The 18709-nt window shown below is 38.7% G+C and overlaps 3 protein-coding genes, 1 non-coding gene and 1 pseudogene across 6 annotated transcripts; 4 read left to right on the top strand and 1 right to left on the bottom strand.

Annotated features, from left to right (window-relative positions):
- Window positions 1-95: 95 nt before the first annotated feature.
- On the top strand, window positions 96-5021 carry LOC149399492 (uncharacterized). The gene is made up of 9 exons (XM_089613798.1): window positions 96-234; window positions 682-744; window positions 836-1040; window positions 2522-2581; window positions 2680-2819; window positions 3536-3905; window positions 4040-4145; window positions 4248-4384; window positions 4900-5021. The coding sequence occupies exons 6-9, from the start codon at window positions 3799-3801 to the stop codon at window positions 4937-4939; spliced, it is 390 nt and encodes a 129-aa protein (XP_089469924.1). The 5' UTR covers window positions 96-234; window positions 682-744; window positions 836-1040; window positions 2522-2581; window positions 2680-2819; window positions 3536-3798; the 3' UTR covers window positions 4940-5021.
- A 734-nt stretch (window positions 5022-5755) lies between these two features.
- LOC149399491 (calcium-dependent protein kinase 15-like) lies at window positions 5756-7027 on the top strand (annotated as a pseudogene). Its single transcript, XR_016296765.1, has 4 exons — window positions 5756-6122; window positions 6155-6457; window positions 6526-6696; window positions 6818-7027. The product of XR_016296765.1 is annotated as a calcium-dependent protein kinase 15-like (transcript).
- A 2750-nt stretch (window positions 7028-9777) lies between these two features.
- Window positions 9778-11673, top strand: GGPS1 (geranylgeranyl pyrophosphate synthase 1). The gene has a single exon (XM_089613795.1). It carries the CDS (start codon window positions 10287-10289, stop codon window positions 11409-11411), a length of 1125 nt encoding a protein of 374 aa, XP_089469921.1. The 5' UTR covers window positions 9778-10286; the 3' UTR covers window positions 11412-11673.
- Window positions 11674-13439: 1766 nt separating this feature from the next.
- Window positions 13440-13511, bottom strand: TRNAD-GUC (transfer RNA aspartic acid (anticodon GUC)). The gene has a single exon. It is a non-coding gene; the product is annotated as a tRNA-Asp (tRNA).
- A 2733-nt stretch (window positions 13512-16244) lies between these two features.
- On the top strand, window positions 16245-18360 carry LOC149399488 (UPF0496 protein At4g34320-like). 2 transcript variants are annotated; one of them, XM_089613102.1, is made up of 2 exons: window positions 16245-16441; window positions 16571-18360. In XM_089613102.1, exon 2 carries the CDS (start codon window positions 16946-16948, stop codon window positions 18173-18175), a length of 1230 nt encoding a protein of 409 aa, XP_089469228.1. In that variant the 5' UTR covers window positions 16245-16441; window positions 16571-16945; the 3' UTR covers window positions 18176-18360. The 2 variants fall into 2 exon arrangements, with proteins under 2 accessions (XP_089469228.1, XP_089469227.1); XM_089613101.1 differs by having other exon boundaries at window positions 16516-18360.
- Window positions 18361-18709: the final 349 nt, after the last annotated feature.

Genomic DNA, 18709 nt, shown 5'->3' with positions numbered 1-18709 from the left:
TTATATTTGGACTGGGCTGGTTGAGATGGCCTGGACTTTAACATTGATATTCTACGTGTGTTTTGTTGGAAACTACATTGCTACACCAGGATTATAATATGCATATAATTCTCTTAAAAAAATATATGACAGGTCAGTCTTGATCAGAAGCCGACCTGGACGGTCTCCGGAGTTTGCTCCGTCATAATCATCATGTCCATTGTCTTGGAGAAAGTCCTCCAGAAGCTCGGAGCTGTAAGTGATTGCTATGTTTCATTCTGATGGGGGAAAGTGATTATTTGGTCCGTCTTTTTTACCTTTTTGAAAGGATTTGTTTTGTGTGTCTAATATTCTTACAAAGAGCAAAGTTCACTTTTTTCCTACTTCAAAATAAAAATAAAAGAGTTAAGTCTGATTTAGTTGACCTCATTTAGTTGTCTTAAGTTGCAAGGTTATATTATATAGGCCTATAAAATTGAATTGGCTGATGATGTTGGTTATATTTTAGTTTTGTTATCATTTCTCGAGTTGATTGTTAAATTATATGAAAATATTTCAGTGAAGACCTCATTTAGCTGTCTTAAGTTACAAGGTTTTATTATATATGTGTATAAAATTGAACTGGCTGATTAATGTTGGTTATGTTTAAGTTTTGTTTTCATTTATTGAGTTGATTATTAAACTATATGAAAAATATTTCAGTCAAGTGCTTCACTGAGATGAATAACAGAGCTCTGTTTGAAGCTCTTGAGTAGGTCAAAGCAGGTAGATTTTACTGAGTGCTGCTCTCTCTTTTCAGAGCTGATATTGAGTTATGTGAATTCCGAGTGATATGTTGTTTGTTTCGATTTCACAGAGCTGATGATTCTGGGATTCATTAAGTTGAGCTTGACTTTCTATCAGACCTACATTGCCGAAATATGTATCCCCATTAAACTAGCGGAAACCATGTTGCTGTGTTCTGTCAAAGAAATGAAATAGAGCGACGATGAACATGGGAGAAGACTCTTGCGGTTCAAGCGCCGATATTAAGCTGTTGGCAGCCACGCTACGTACTAACCGTAGGTATCTACATCCTTTCAAGATCAATGATTAAAAACGAATATTATGAGATTTTGGTGAGCTTGAATTGCTCTATTGGGCTTAGTTGTCCATTTTCTGACTTGAAAGGCGATGTTAATGAAATATTTTTCCATTGGTGTCATGCTTGACTTAAAAAAACTGTCTCTACTATTGTATTGGAAAAAGGAACCAACACATGAGATTGATGATAAAAACTAATAATGCCTTGTGTACTTTAATGGCCCGATTAGGCTTCATCACTGCGATTGATGATAAAAACATGTAATAATTGGTGATCTTTATTGGCTCGATTATGCTTCTTCACTGTTGTCTATTACAGTCCCCACTCCCTGACTTAAAAACAACTTGAATGAAGAATTTTACTATTGGTGTGGTTTCACATCTGGTTACTTATCTGTATTAACTAGTTAGTTACTTTTTTTCAGTATTAACTAGTTAGTTACTTTTTTTTTACTGTGTTTCACTAGCCAACTACAAAAATGAGCTTGTATATAACTGGAGAGCGTTTGTTCCTCTATAACTTCAATTCATTCAATACAGAATTTTTTTATTTTTTATTTTCTCTCATTTCATCTTCTCTAAGATTCTGTACTATCCGTATCTTAAGCTAGCTAACCTTTTATATTACCGATAAAAGTTTACACATGTAAATTATATATATATATATAAAAGGACTCGAAACTCCGAACTTCCGCTTAAAAGAGAGGATAAATAAGTTAAAATAATACCAAAAGCTCGGGTTTCCTTGAGGCCACACGACACGGGAAAAGCTTTCAACATTCTGCGGAATGTTTGAGTTTTCAATGGTCACCGATTCTCGGCCGTTGGTGTAGCCAGTGAGTTTTGTAGACGCGATCAGATTTTTCTGGTGGCAAGGGAGGTCAAAGAACTCTTGAGTTGACTTAAAGAGTTCTCGTCTAAGAGTCTCTGGTCACTGTTGTCTATTACAGTCCCCACTCCCTGACTTAAAAACAACTTAAATGAAGAATTTTACTATTGGTGTGGTTTCACATCTGGGTTAACTAGAAAACGAGACCTCTAATCCGATTATTGCTGATAGGGATATGACCCGCTTTTTTCTGTAAATGGGTTTGTATCAGTTGCACATTCTCTTTTCTTCTTAGCGTTATTTCATGTGGTGTTCACTGGTTTTACAATGATGCTCGGGAGGCTAAAGGCATGGTTAATATTTTTTTAATATTCAATAAACAGAAAAAGCTTATCTTTGTCTAACAATGAGAGGTAAATGACCGTGGCTCTGTTGTCTCTGATTCATGGAGGAAAGAAATAAGAGCACCAAACATCTATTCAAATTTATAAATTTAAGAATGGTGAGTCATCTAATGGCTGTTTAATTTTTTTGGGTTCATCGTTCCCTTGTAAATAAATTAAACAAAATGCAGTGTAGTTCTTGTAAGACTTACTCATCAGACGTCATTTGATGATACTGTATTTACAGGTTCATTTAGCTCCCGAGGCTAAATTTGGCTTGCAAAAGTCCAGTTAGGATGCGGTGATGGTAGTGTCTCATTTCTATCTGCGCTTGCTTTAATTTTGGTTTTCTTACTTAGATCTAAATCGGTGCCATGATTTGTTTTCTCAATATACTATTGGCAGTCATGTCTCCGGGAATCGGATGTTACCTTGAAGCATAGCGGATTCTTCGGTGACTCGCTCCCGGCCTCGCAGAACCACCCCAGGCTAGTGAACGCTGCCAAGGAGTATTACTGCAACTCTTCCGCCTTCTCTCCCACAAGGTACACAAAGACATGTCACCATTTCTTCTTTCAATTTGCTCTGCAAACAAAAAGAAAGAAAAAAAAAAAGAGAGCAAAATAAATCGTTGTTTTTTTTAGCTATGAATCTCTGAACTAATATTCGTAGCACAGGTCTATGTCAGTATCCATACAAAAACGATAAAAGAATACAAACTTTAAATCATTTTTTGTACATATTGTTTAACTTTTAATATGAAGTCCAATTAAGTCGATATTTTGTGGCATAAATCAAGCAAACGAACAATTGTCAGTCTCTCAAAACTTGAAAATGTCGTAAGATTTTTATTTTTGTCTGTCCAACCATGAACCATATTACGGGATTCACCATAAAAATGGATAATTAAGAAACTTATGTTATTGTGTGTTTCAACATTTAACATAAGAATTTTTTTTTCCCTGCCTAACAATTTATAGATTATGTGTTTATCAATACTTATAGATGGAATGGGAAAACGTATAACAAATATGTAGTTCAAGGACTAATTTGGTCTTTATCAATACTTATAGACTAATTTGGTTGAGTGTTTTTTTTTTTCTTTCTTTCTTTCTTTCTTTCTTTGTCTAGGGGCTGGGGGAAAATTGAAACAAGTTATACAATCTAGGGAAAAACCAAATTATTTATCTTTGAATTATTCATTTTGGATGAATTACATTTTCTCACTGACTTAGAGATAAATATTTTGGATGAATTTCAGTGAATTATTTCACAAGTTAAACAGTGCTCTCCGGTGAAGCACATCGACGAGATTCTGGCCGCGCCTTACTCGACCTACGAATTTAAGACTGTGGAGGTTCCTCCATTGGACATGTATTCTTGTTGTCTCAATTGAGAGTCCCAAACGAGCTTTTGGAAAGGCAAAATGAACTTTGTCTTAACAACACAGAATGTGAGAAGAAGAAGAAGAAGAAGAAGAAGAAGAAGAGATCTGATGAATCTGGTGGTGAATCGTCGTCTGGTATGAATGTGGATGACGAGATTGATCCGGACAAAATTGTGAAAACCATAAGAGCTTTTGTGAGTAAGTTTTCCAGCGACGAACGCGACGAGGTTCTCGGGAATGTCAGGTTTCCTTTTCCTTGATTTTCTTTTGGACAATAGTACGATTTTGTAAAATTCTAGACTTGTGATGGTCTCATTTGGCTACTACTAGATTGAAATTGCGATTTGAAATGTATTTGTGTTGCTTCTCCCTACGAAGGAACATGAAAGAGGTCGTCTTAGATGTGGAGTGCTTCTTCAAAGACATGGAATCAATCATGAATCACCAAGATCTCAATGGCATGCCCAGGGTCGATGCGAATTCGGTAAGCTTTGTTCGTTTGTTTTCCAGCCTGATTTTGCTGAGGCCTCTCTGAGTTGCTTGGAGGTCAGGGTTTGAACGAGAAAGCACTTCGTGTATTTTACAGAAGATTTGGAGGAAGACGAGAACCAAAACGACGGTTTTACGCTGTTGTATTTTGATGCTTTCAAATCAGAATCAAAAGGGACGTCACCCCCGTAAAGTTTTGTCCGCGTCGAGGAGCAAGCCTTGGGACAATATCAGGTATATATTTGCTGGGGGGGGTTTTTTTTTTCTAATTTGAATTGGAATTTCTAATTGTAAAAATCCGGTGATCAACGGTGGTTACCAACAGGCAGAGGTTAAAAAATTCGTTTCATTAAAAAAAATCTCCGAAAGTTACTATAACAAAATTTCACTCGAAAACTCAGCAAAATTTTTAAATGTTTAACATGAGACAGCTAGTTCATCAAACTTATTTCTCTCTAAGAAGCTGGTCTTTGTTTGTTGATATGCTACGTCTGTATAATACAAGTCTTTTTCTTTGTAGCACTTCTATTTATGTACTGAATCTATTTACTTGAATTTTCTATCGTAGCTTCATTTCTTTTTTATTTTTGTGTTTTAAACTGGTTTTTATTTGAAGTGATATTTACTATTAACTGCAGTATAGAGGTACGATCCCACATATCATGCAACCAAATTTCATTTTGAAGAGATATGGCGATCGAATTATTGTGCTTAATCTGATATGGTATAGGTACTTTTGTATGTTTCAGTTTTCTAGTTTGTGGAAGATTACTGATCTGCTTGTACTGACTTTACTTGAAAACCTGCTACGCGATACAAGTGCAAAGAGAGCGTAATAATATTGGTGTATCTTTTTCTTCTCTTGTTTCTGAACATGGTAGGTTTTTTAGGACTTTACACGTCTTTATCCTTCATCAGATTCTTTTAATAGTCTTATAACCTCATATAAAGTGTGCTTTCTTTCCAAAAAAAAAAAACCTCATATAAAGTGTTCAATTGTCAAAGCGTGAGTTTGCTTATGTAGTTGGGTATCCAAATCAAAGTCTTGCCAATGAAAACCACGGTAGATTTATGGGTAATTAAGCTAAATAGCTTCTTGAAAATAAGCAATTTATTTTTAGCCCACATTTTGTTAATTAATGGTAAGAATTAATGACATGTTTGGCCCCTCGTCTTTGACCTCTTTAACACCTTGGTCCCTGATTAAAAAAACTTACAGTCTTGACCCATTATGATAGTCATTTTTTCACTTTCAGTCCTTCTGTTAAAAAAACCGTCAAAACAGATGAAAAATGGATCATGTGCGCATCACGTGACTTTTAAATGAGGACAAAATCGTAATTTAATAATAAATTAAAAAATAAATCATATTACAATTAAAATTAATAAAATAAATATAAATAAAAATAAGAATTCTAAAAATAAAAACAAATATCTTCTTCTCTCTCTCTATCTTTCCTTCCTCATCTTTCTTTCTTCTTCTTCTTCTTCAGTCACGCGCGCCATCAACGGTCAACCGAGCTCGACTGTGTCGCGCGTCCGCCGAGGCTGAGAGAGATCGTCCGGCGACCACCGAGTTCTCGAGTTTTCCAGATCTGCGCGACGATGGCCACTCCTCCTCTAGTTCGGCGATACACACTTCTAGGTCGTCCTCCCCACGCGGTCTTGTGTTGCCGGCGCCTTCTTTTGGCGGTGTTCTTATGTGGCGGCCTCTGGGCATCAAGATCTACAGGGATCCCTCGCCGTCCTTGCGCCGGCGGCGAGCTCTTCGATCGGATCATCGCGAAAGGACACTACTCCGAGTGCGCCGCCGCCGTGATCTGCCGCCAGATCGTCAACATTGTCCACGGCTGTCACGCCATGGGAGTTATGCACCGAGACCTCAAGCCGGAGAATTTCCTTCTTCTCAGAAAGGCCGAGGATTCGCCGCTCAAGGTAACCGATTTCGGTCTCTCCGTCTTGATCAAGCCTGGTAAGTCGCTCGTGGTTGACCTCATCAAGAAGATTTTCAAACTCGAAAACTAATTGAATTTCGTGAGAATCTAAAATCACTCGCATTGTTAGGAATAGGATATCATCTTTGGAAAGCATTTTGGGGGATAATTAAGTTCACTCGTAATTGATGTGTGTTTGTTGCAGAGAGCGAGCAATCTATCTTCGATTCAGTTCTTCGAGGCCACATATACATCCCCTGAGCCGTGGCCCTCGATTTCCAATAGTGCGAAAGATCTCGTGAAGAAAATGCTCCGAGCCGACCCCAAAGAACGGCTTTCGACGCTTGCAGTCTTACCTGAGTTTTACTAGAAAGTTGACATTTTTTTTAACTGAACAACTGTACTGAATGAAACAATCCTAGCAGCCGCTAGGGTTTGAAGTTACAAGTAGTTTAGTTGAGCGAACTGACATTTTTTTTTTTTTTTGCAAATGCAGAGCATCCATGGATGAGAGAAGATGGGGATGCGTCTGATAAACCACTTGATATTGCTGTTTTGACCAGAATGATACAGTTCAGAGCGATGAACAAGCTTAAGAAAGTAGCTCTGAAGGTTAGACTAGAATGATGTTGAAAGAGAGATATTTGACTTTGTTGACTTAAGTGATGAGAATCGTGACGAGAGTCAAAATGTATAAGCTTTGTGGTCATAGTTCTATTTCGTTTATCTCCAGGCAATTGCTGAAAACCTTTCGGAAGAGGAAATAATGGGATTGAAGGAAATGTTCAAATCCATGGACACAGATAAAAGCGAAACGTATAGAGAGAGAGAGAGAAGAAGATGATTTGTTTTTATATTTAGATTTCTTATTTTTATTTATATTTATTTTATTAATTTTAATTGTAATATGATTTGTTTTTTAATTTATTATTAAATTACGATTTTGTCCTCATTTAAAAGGCACGTGATGCGCACATGGTCCATTTTTCATCTGTTTTGACGGTTTTTTTAACAGAAGGACTGAAAGTGAAAAAATGACTATCATAATGGGTCAAGACTGTAAGTTTTTTTAATCAGGGACCAAGGTGTTAAAGAGGTCAAAGACGAGGGGCCAAAAATGTCATTAATTCTAATGGTAAATAGCCATGAGGATTTATTTACAGCGAAAATAGGACGAGACTGCTCTTTGTTATTCCCGCCCATTTTATATCAGCGCATTTACACATAATAATCTCAAAGATTTCGTCATTAATGCTCGCGCAAAAAAAGGAGGTAATTAAAACCGTATAGCTGCGTTCACACTTCACACGCAACCGCTCTCATTTATTGTTTTTCAAAAAAAAAAAAAAAAAGAAAGATGGAAGAGAGCAGAGAGAGAGAGAGAGAGAGAGAGAGAGAGAGAGAGAGCCGAGAGAGAGAGAGGGAGTGAGAGCTCGAGGAAGAAGAGAACGCTCGACCAGACCACCACCAAACACCCCGTCATGAGCGGATCCAAAACTCGGGCGCGCTCGGACCGGGGAGTCGCCGGGAGTTGCCTATTCGGTTTCAATATTTAATTCGCAATTTTTAAAAAAAAAACTGCCTAATTAAAATAGCGTAAAGGCAAAAATGTAAAACTAATTCAATTAATAAGCTGCCACGTAAGCAAGATGGTTATTTACGGAAAATTAACGAAAATCTAAAATTAAATTGCTACACATTCCGTGGCTTAAGTAACCAATTATTTGTAGATTTATCCACTGGGATTTCCACAAGTTTGCTAAGAGGTATATTTATTTCTTAGACATTTCTACCTTAAAGCAACTAAACTAATTAAAATTATGACAATTACGTTTCAAAAATCCTAAATTTTACCTTTAGTGAAAAAGAATGTACTAATTGTAAAAGTCCAACAGTAAGAAGAGCACGGTCTGGGTGTAATGCTTGCCTCGTCGCTGACGGGTTTGAGCACATCAACAGTACGTGAATTTTTCTATTTCTTCTTTCTTTTTTTTTTTCTTTTTTTTTTTTCATAATCTCATTCTTATATTGCTCACTATGTTCTCTCAATAATCAAGTTTGTACGTCATAGTTATGGCTAATTTTGCTGAAACATATTCCTTCTCTTCTTCCCTTTTTTTTTGGCGTTCTTTTGGCTATTGATACCCTTCTCGCACCCGTGGCTGTTATCAGCTCCAACTGAACGTAATGATTAAGTCGCTAGTGTTCTGTTTCTCATCTTCCGTTTTAACTTGTGCTTTAGCCTCACCGTTGTTGGGTAGTAATTCTATTAAAAAAAAATTAATAATTTTATTTTTTTGGTGGATTTCATCATAAAGATTCTTTGAAAGAGCTCTTGGAGCTATTGTTGTGCTTTTCGAGTCTGGAAGGAAAATCGCCATGAGTCCATAAGATTGTACAAGACAATAATGTCAATATTTAGGTATGATTTTTGAGTGTTTTTATCTATCATTCGGTTCTTCGATTTTCTCGTCAGCTTTTAAACGGTCATAACTCTTAGCTCCATTGTCCGATTCTTGCAAATAAATATGCGTTGGAAAGTTGAGAGGAAGTTCTATACAATGGTGGAAATAATTATTTCAGAATGCTTGATAGAGAATCCCAAAATCATGTAGAAGAGGATGTCGTATTTCTTGTTCCAGTCTACTTGCTCGAAAAGTCTCCAAGTCACCTCAAAATTATTCCGTAACGTCACGTGATGTTTTACCAACCTCCTCAATACTCAAATACTTTCTAAAATCTGAAATCAACTCAAAAACATATTAAACCACACAAAATCACTTGAGAACGTGTGAAATTCAAGTGGAAAAATAAGAGTTTAATGAGTACGAAACGCACTTATCAAGGATCACGTGGTCCCGTCTCATATTTTGTGGGAAATGGGACTCTCAGAACTGTAAAAAAACGGTACCGGAAAATTTGGGAACCATTTTCGTGGTATCGGAAATTTTCGGTATCAGATTTTGCGGTTTCGGAATTTTCATGTTTCTCACATCTTTTACTTTAATCATTAATGCAATTGAAAAAAAAAAAGAAAAATTCCCCTATTTATAATTATATATATATATATATATGTATAACTTAAAAAAGATGGTATTAAATGGTACTATAAAGGGTTCTGGTTCCGTCTCATTTATCGGATGGTTCCGGGACAAAAGTTTCAGTACCACATTTCATAATATGTTTTATTTTAATTTTTTACATGATACCAATAATACGATAAATGAGATCATGTTGAATCTCATATGGTCCGCTTTGGGAAGTCTACCATCGTTGTATTCAAGCTTTCAAAATCCTTAAAACAAAATTTACCGTGATACTTTTGTTTTGTCAAAGTCGAACCATTTTATCCCGCAGATTTTTGGTGTTTCTCCGGACCCGACCATCATTTTCTAGAAAAATAGTATTAGACTTCGCAACATTAGTGGGTGTTTAAGTAAATATATTCCATGTGTTTGATTCACACCATTAAGGAAACCATTAAAACTCTTTTAAGTTTGATTCCACGTATACTACGTAGTACATGAGTATTCAAACCGTGGAAAAGCAATTCTTATCCCCACCAATCACACTTGCCCAACATTATACACAAAGTGGGCCCACACCCGCACAAATGGCTAGATAGAAGAGTGGACGCAAAAATGGGATTAAAATAAACAAAAAACGCCAAATAATAAAAAGGTATGAATCGATATCGTATCTCTCCCCATTAGGAAATAGGAAAAATAAAAAGTCAAAAAAGAAATAAAAATTGTGAATTGGGATGGAGATTCCGGGTGTGCGAAGAAAGCCAATCCAATCCAAAATCCTATCCTTGCCCCTATGTTTCCCTTGTTTGGTTGGGTTGGACTTGGGTGGTTCTTCGTCTTTGCTCTCTCTATCTTTCTCACTATATTGCCTCTTCTCAAGTTCCTCTCACACAAACACTTAAAACACACCCACTATTTTTTGTTTTCTTTCCTTTTTTCCGTTTCCCTCTAATTAACTCATAACAGTAACGCCTCCCAATCTTCTCCTTCTGCTATTTCCCAAGAAATGGACATAAATCCGAAGCAATATCTCTTTCCTAGGCCTCTCTCACTGTCTCTCCATAAATCTTAATTAGATTTAAATTTAAATTCCAAAGACACACCACAAACTCTCACTAAACCACCACCACCACAACAAACAACCAGAGAGCGAAAAAGCAAAAAAAGATAAAGATGAGCTGTGCGAGTATGACTATGGGCGCGTGGGTTCAGACGTGTTCGCTGAACCTGAACCCCCATGCGCGTGGCTTCAGATCCGCCTTCCTTCCCCGAACCACCTCGGTCACCTCCGCAACCGCCTTCCCGGCGAGACGCTCCGTCGCCATCCACGCGCCGGTCTCCGCCGTGATGGTGACGGCGACGGAGGAGAACGACGGTTCTCAGTCCTCCTCTTCTTCGGCGACGAAGTTCGAGTTCAAGAAGTACATGGTGGAGAAAGCGGAGACGGTGAACAGAGCTCTCGACGAGGCGGTTCCGCTGAGAGATCCGCTTCGGATCCACGAGGCGATGAGGTACTCTCTCCTCGCCGGAGGAAAGAGAGTCCGACCGGTCCTCTGCCTCTCCGCCTGCGAGCTCGTCGGAGGTTCAGAAGCGGCCGCGATGCCGGCGGCGTGCGCGGTGGAGATGATCCACACGATGTCGTTAATCCACGACGATCTCCCCTGTATGGACAACGACGATCTCCGCCGCGGAAAGCCGACCAATCACAAGGTCTTCGGCGAGGACGTAGCGGTTCTCGCCGGAGACGCTCTCCTCTCGTTTTCCTTCGAGCACGTCGCCGTCGCCACCGCCGCCGCCGGAGTTTCTGCGCCGCGGATCCTCCGCGCGATCGGAGAGCTCGCGCGATCGATCGGATCTGAAGGACTCGTCGCCGGTCAGGTCGTGGATATCGACTCCGAGGGCGCGGAAAACGTCGGACTCGAGCGGTTGGAGTTCATCCATGTCCACAAGACCGCCGCGCTTCTAGAAGCTTCCGTCGTTCTCGGCGCGATCCTCGGCGGAGGCTCCGACGATGAGGTCGAGAGGCTTCGGAGCTTCGCGCGATGCATTGGACTTCTCTTTCAGGTTGTTGACGATATCCTTGACGTGACTAAGTCATCGCAGGAGCTCGGGAAAACGGCCGGGAAAGATCTTGTCGCCGATAAGGTCACTTACCCAAAGCTTCTCGGGCTTGAAAAGTCTCGCGAGTTCGCCGGAAAGCTCAACGCCGACGCTCGGGCTCACCTCACTGGATTCGATCCGGTCAAGGCCGCTCCTCTGATCGCCCTCGCGGATTACATCGCGTACAGGCAAAACTGATCGATTTGTCTCGAATGAGCAATGTTTTATTTAGTTTTTTTTTTATTAAATATAAATTAATTTTGTAATGGTTATATGCATTTAGGTGAAAAATACACATGGATTAATCGTTACGAGTCGCTGTTTTTAAATAATGAAAATTGAGCATGTTGTTGCTGGATTGTTTTTATCGATGCAACGACATTGATCCGACTGACGTTCATTTTGTGTGTTCTTCTTTGGCAAATTAAGCGATGGCAATGATTTTGTTGATTTTTGAGTTCTCGATGGTCTTTATGATTTCTTGACTCGTCCAAATAAGGGCTGTTGTTGGGTCTACTCTTTAGGGAGTGAGAAAGATTGTCACGCCCTCATTTTCTTGTGTTTCACGTCGTCTTCGTGTGTGTGTGTGTGTCAATTGTTAATTTTCCCATTTATTGTTGTAGAAGAAAAGTCACATTTAAAATTGAATAAGCAATTCCCAAGTGCTGAAATTTAATGTTCGAGTGGGAAAGGCGACTGAACCGTCTTGACTTTGCTACTTGAATCATGTCTTTTCGTTTTGCTTTTCTTTCGATTACCTTGTAACAAAAAAATGATCTCAAGTCTCAACACACTCTTTTAAGACTCGTGATTTAGTAGTCACTACATGCTCTGGCGTTTAAATCCTCTTCTTCACTTTGCTTGGTTCAAGTAAGCCTCCAATTGGCTGACAATGGCTTGATATTTTATTGACTCATAGTATCCCGACTCACTCATCTAAAGCCACACAATTCGCGTAGCCAAGAAGCTGCGACGGAGGTGAACAACCCAAACCAACGATGTGACCAATAGAAGGCATAACGCAAAGCTTGTAGCGTCGAACCACACATCATTAGGCAAGACATGCCTGTCCGATGGAACTCGAGCGTAGTCATTGCGAACAAGGAATTATTTTAAACTCATTTTACCATGCATCAAATAACCACAAAAGACAATCGGGATGTGATCAAGACCGTTTGTGAATTTTTTTAAGGGATTTAACGATGCCACAAACTTTCTCTCTGCTTATCTTAAAGGTGTGGGGTTTCATCTAAAACTAAGCTTGGTAATTAGAGGAGTAACCCACAAACCTTATAAAGAGCCCATGATCGTAATACTCAGTCGATGTGGGACTATCCTTGATACACCCCCTCACGCGCACAGGCACAGGCACACATTGGCACAGGCACTGGAAGCGTGAATTATAGGCTCGATCAGGTAGCCCACAACCGAGAATAGGCCCCGCTCTGATACCATCTTAAAGGTGTGAGATTCCATCTAAAATCAAGCTTGGTAATTAGAGGAGTAACCCACAAACCTTATAAAGAGCCCAAGATCGTAATACCTAGTCGATGTGGGACTATCCTTGATAGCTTACGAAATACCAAAATCGCATCTCGCTATATTATTCTCTCGGGCCCCGTCATCCGATAATTATGAGGTATATAAAAAAACAAATTATGTGCATGATTAGATTTTCTAGTTATGCATTCTTTTTATATCCACACATTAGGTTAATGGCCTAAAATTATGCTTTTAAATACGTACCAACAGTCTAGGTTTCGAATACACTTCCAGTTAAGATGTCGCCCCATAAAGTATATTTCTTTGCTACACTATTATGAGAGCACATATGGAAGATTGTCAATACTCGACATTCCCAACTTCTCAACTTCACTGGTGGTAAAGATATGGCTCAATCGTAAAACTAACTTTTAAACAAACCTAATTTAACGGAATTTTCAACAATTAACTTTGAAATGAAATCAATAGTTAAAAACTTTACCGAATTTTTCAACTCGAGGAGGAGTTTGAAAAAAAAAACTATGTTGTGTTTACAATGATAATTTTACAACTTAAAATGACTAACAGTTGATTATTATTATTCTTTTTTTTTTTTTTTTTTTTGTTCTGGCATTTTAAAGATTTATTTTAAATACAAAGTGGTGTTTTAGGTAATAAGATATTTGAAACACATTTATGCACGTACGTACATAAATTTAAAAAGAGAAGAAATGTAAAAAATAACGCCGTTGCCGGGGATCGAACCCGGGTCACCCGCGTGACAGGCGGGAATACTTACCACTATACTACAACGACTTGGATGCTAAAGTGAAGTTCTTTTTTAAAATATCAATGTATAGTTACGTGTAGCAAATAGATCATCTTAATGCCCACTTAGTAGCCTAATACAGTAAAGATATAGATATATATATATATATATATATATATATATAATATATAATAACAAAGAAACAAAATATCTCTCATGCTATATTTAAAAATGCTGAATCATATTTTTATTTTCATATGATAGGAAGCTATGAATATCTAAAATAACAAGCATCAATCCATAACCAATCATAGTCTTTAATGGATTTAGTGCATGATTGAAGATGAATAGAGAGAACTTGTGATAATGAATAAGAAATCTAAATTAAATTATAAAAACGGGAGTTCCGAAGATTCATAGTGTAGAGATAAAAACTGTGAAAGATGAAAACGAGATGGTGGTGGTGATGATCTTCTCCGAACGCTTTTTCTATCCCGAGCTTTTCAACCGAAAATAATAAAAGCAATAAACTAAAGAAAAGATATGCATATGAATAAACTAAAGTGTTTTTGTAGGTAACCTAGGTTTTACGGAGCTCATATGGGCCGTTGGATGAGATCTGGCGGCTTGAAATACATTTAATAAACAAAAGTCATATTTGCTGTTTTTGGAGGTGTGCGCCGCTGCGCCGCACACCACTTTCCGTGCGCCGCACATGCCAATTTTGGGCAACCGTGTGCCGCACAGGGGCCGTACAAGAGAGCGCATAAGATTCTGCGAAGCCTGTGCGGCGCCCAAACGAGGGTGGTTCACTGAACCACCTATCTTGAGCTCCGATTGTCGAAATTGTGATCCGAAAAATGTTATGCGCTCCTTGAGACTGCACCGTCCTCCTTGTATGCTCCAAATGCGGCCTTGAAGTCTCGAACGCTGAAAATATAGGAAAAACTCCAAAACACTATCACAACGCTCTTAAACTAGCGTCATTTCGTCGTCTAGAGCAAACAAACACGTATAGAACGCACTTATCAATATATGAAATTACTTATTTGTTGTCGTATATTATTTCGTTGATTTGATGGTGTAATCTCAATAGGTTATTTTGCATTGCCTATTTTTTTTATATAAAAATTTATTATGCTACCACACAAACATATCCCACAATTAAATAAATAAGGGCGATGTTGTCAGTGAGATTCGATCACACGTCCTACCTGACGGGAGAGAAGTGGTATTACCAATTGCCCTAAACAAGCTTGGATTAGGGATGTACAATAATTAATCGAAATTCGGTTAAACAGATAGCCGAACCGATCCGGAACCGAAACTCAGTGTCACGTCATCAAACCAAAAATTCAGTTCGATTAACCGATCCGATTTACGAAACTAGATCGATTATCGCTTTTGAATATCCAAAATTCGGTTATCGGTTATTTAACCAATTTTTTTTAATAAAACGGATAACCATTTTGAAATCGGATAATTGATTTGAACCGCATAACCAGTTATGAAACCAGATAACCGATTTCAATCAGATAACCTTTGAAACTTATTGTACAAAATTTATTTATTTTATTTTTAAATTGGTACAAAACTATAGGAAAATAAATTAGTTTGAACTGGTTAACCGTTATGAAATCGGATAACCGATTTTTTTTTATAACCAGTTTCAGAACTGGATACCAACTTTTCAAAACAAGTTTCAAACTGGATATCGATTTTTATAATTCGGTTATTCGAAAATTTGGATAACCGAATTTTGGTTTTTGATAAATCCGATCCGATTATTGGTCAAAAAATTTGAAAACTAAAAAAATTCGATTTCGGTTCGTAAAACAGGTCAAAACCGAACTGAATCGAACCAATTTCAGCCCTAACTTGGATGCATCCCCTATTTTGTTGCAATCGAATTATACTTATCGAGTAAGAATCTTCTATCATGAATCGTTGAAATTAATTTTGGGCTTCTAATGAAATCTAAAAGCTCTTATGATAAGACAATGCAACTGAAAAGAAGATATACAGTGAAAAAAAAATGAATTAAAAAAAAAGTAATAAAAGGAAAATAAAAACCGACCACCACCTCACAAATTTCTCATATTAGTTTTTCATCATAAATTGATGGTTTTTGTTGCCAAGCCTTAGGTTGCAAATAATAATAATGATAAACAAAAGTTGGAAAAAGAAAATTTTATAGGGACTATTAAAAAAAATAAAGTAATTGGGATGAAAATGCGACACCTTGAATAATTTAGGATACTATACTAAAATATATCTTAATAAAGACCTTAAGTCATTATTATGTTACTATATGGTATTGACTCGTCAACTAGCAGGAAACATCTTGGATGGTCCCTTCCGATTATGACCCATCTCAACTAAGCTTTCTTTTTGTCAAAGCACCAATCCCTTACAGGATTTTTACTTTTTAGCACAAAAACTCCCTCAACTTTTAGTCGCTTGATATATTTAAGGAGAAATATCGATAATATTCTCTATGTTTCAAGCAATTTATATTTTTAATTTCCAAAAATATCATACATATTTTTTCAGTTAATATAAATGATATATATCTCTTTTGAAAATATGTAACATCGTAAATAACACATTTTTCCTTCTTTTTTTTTTTTTTTTTTTTAAGATTTGAAGCTACGAAATACCCCCTATCAAGTCTGCCTTTTATGGTCATGATCCTAGATTGCAAAAAAAAAAAAAAAAAAAAAAAAAAGAAGCGACGTTAATGACTGATAAATTAAAGGGGCGTGTTTATAAATTTCCGAAATCCAAGGATGATGTCTCAAAAAACCCATTGGTAAAAGTTCTTTGTTGACTCGTGGAAATATTTTAGTGAGGAAAGGATGGAGAGAGACCAAATCAAAGGCCGTCTTTGAGTTTGACGACAGTGGTTTCTCTCGCCCTTTCCTCAGCGTTTCTCAACTTTCTTCGCTACTTCCTTGGCAAACAACCCAACCCTAAGGTCTTCAAGCTCTCTCATTTCTTTTTTCAATCAGAATTCTGTATCCATATTTTTTTTTTTTTTGTGGGGGTTAGATTTTAGCTTCTCAGCTTGTTTTGTAACTTGGGTTGTCTTACATCTCGGAATCAGTTACTTCGTTGAAGAGAATTGGAGTGAGCGAAATCCATTTCAGGTAAACCCAGTTCTTACTTAGTATAAAGCTCAAATCTTTTTCTATTTCCAGATCTTCTTGAATATCCCCATATGGGTTCTTGCTTTTGAAGCTGAAATAGCATCTGGGTTATTAGGATCTCACAAAAATAAAAATAAAAATCCTAGCTTTTGGTTCCTTTTCCCAGTTTAACCCAAATTTAGTAAGTTCTGCTTGATCTTCGTGTTGGAGAACTGTCTCACTCTTGCCATTTGGATCTTACTTCGCCATAAAATTTCGTCAAACTTAAGCTGAGATCGAAGTGTACAGAGAACAACAAAAAATAAAAGAAACTTTGAAAGCAAACACCACCGATGATGGGAGGACAATGTAGCAAAAATAAGGATGTCAGCGATTCTCCGCAACCACAACCGCAACCACAACCACCACGACGATCACAATCAGAACTGCAACTTAATTCACCATCGCGATCACCGCCGCTACACTTCGAGATGAGCAACAATCCGATGTTCTCGAGCCACCTGAGGTCGTACGAGGTCGCGTGCAAGTTCGACCCGAGCATGCGGGCCTTTGACGAGGTCATCCAGCGGAAGGCCCTCCGGGCTCTGGGGACCCTCGGGACCGGCGTCGAGGGTCGGTCTCTCTCGCTGGGCTCGCTCGGAGAGGTTACGGAGTGCCTTCAAGACATGGACCTCGAAGCGGTCCGACTCATCCTCGACAACAAGGAAGGCGTGTGGAAGAGCAAAGACATGTCCGCCCTCGTCGAGCAGTACTTCGAGAACAGCATGCAAACCCTAGATTTCTGCACATCCCTCGAGAAGTGCCTCAAGCGAGCCGCCACGAGCCAGCTCGTCATCCGCGCCGCGGTGAGCCACTACGAGGAAGAGCTGATCGGGCCCGGGCCCAGTTCCGGGCCCAAGAGCTTCGAGGGGACGGTTCGGGCCTTGGAGAGCTTCAAGGCCGCCAGGGACCCCTTCACGGAGGAGTTCTTCGCGATGCTCCGGGACGTCCTTGAGAAGCAGCAAACGATGCTCGTGAGGCTCTCCAGGAAGAAGAGCGAGATCGACAAGAAGCTCAAGTCCGTCGACACCTGGCGGAGAGTCTCGAACGTGATCTTCGTGGCGGTTTTCGTGTCGGTGCTGGTGTGCTCTGTGGTGGTCGCGGCGCTGGCGGCCGGGCCGGTCGTGACGGCGCTCCTCTCGGCGCTGGCGGTCCCGATCGGCTCGGTCGGGAAGTGGTGTAGCACGCTCTGGAACAAGTACGCGAAGGCGCTCAAAGGGAAGAGAGATATGATCGACTCGGTTTTGCCCGGGCTTCGCGTGACTCTCAAGGACCTGCAGAATATTCGGGTCCTCGTCGACAAGCTCGAGGACAAGATACAGTATCTGACGGAGAATGTCGAGTTTGCCCTGAGAGAGGAAGGGTCACTGAAGGTCGTGATGGAGGAGATAAAGAAGAGCCTCGAAGAGTTTTCCGAGACCACCGAGAAATTGAGCCGACAGAACATCAAGTGTATCCAACATGTGACGAGGGCTAGGGGTGTCGTAGTTCGGAAAATCATAAGCCAATCCTCCTCTGACTGAACTTTAGAGGAATTTTTTTTTTTTTTTAATTTATTATCATCACCTTTTTCACCGGATCATTGAAGGTGGAAATTTGAGCTTTGTTGCAGAGCAGACTTTATACATGTTGTATACTGTAATAAAATGCTTATTGGGTCTTAGACAATTGTTTTTTACATGTATGAAAAGATAGCATTAGTTCTTAATATTGTTCCAGTATTTTATTTTTCTCCTCAAAACCATTGGAAATCACGACCTTGGCTCCTCAATTATATAGATATTTTTGTGATGCAAAGAAGAGAGAACACTCTGATGGACAGAGAAATATCTACTGTTTGCTTGTAGCTTAAGACTCTAGTCCTTACTAGAGAGAAGTGGCAAGTTTTTCATATTTCATTTATTTTAATATAAATAAATGGTTAGGATTGGTCTTTTTCTATTTTTATTTTTGTTATTATAAAAAACTGGTGATTAGGAAACTTCAGAGAATTTGGTTATTTATCAGTTAAATTATTCTAGTTGTAAGGGGATATGCCAATTTAGTGTATCTGTTGA

Source organism: Urtica dioica, chromosome 4 (genome assembly GCF_054948205.1).
Source record: "Urtica dioica subsp. dioica isolate 48M chromosome 4, U.dioica_male_clone48M_v1_H2, whole genome shotgun sequence".
NCBI lineage: Eukaryota > Viridiplantae > Streptophyta > Magnoliopsida > Rosales > Urticaceae > Urtica > Urtica dioica.
This window is presented reverse-complemented; position numbering and strand designations above follow the sequence as displayed.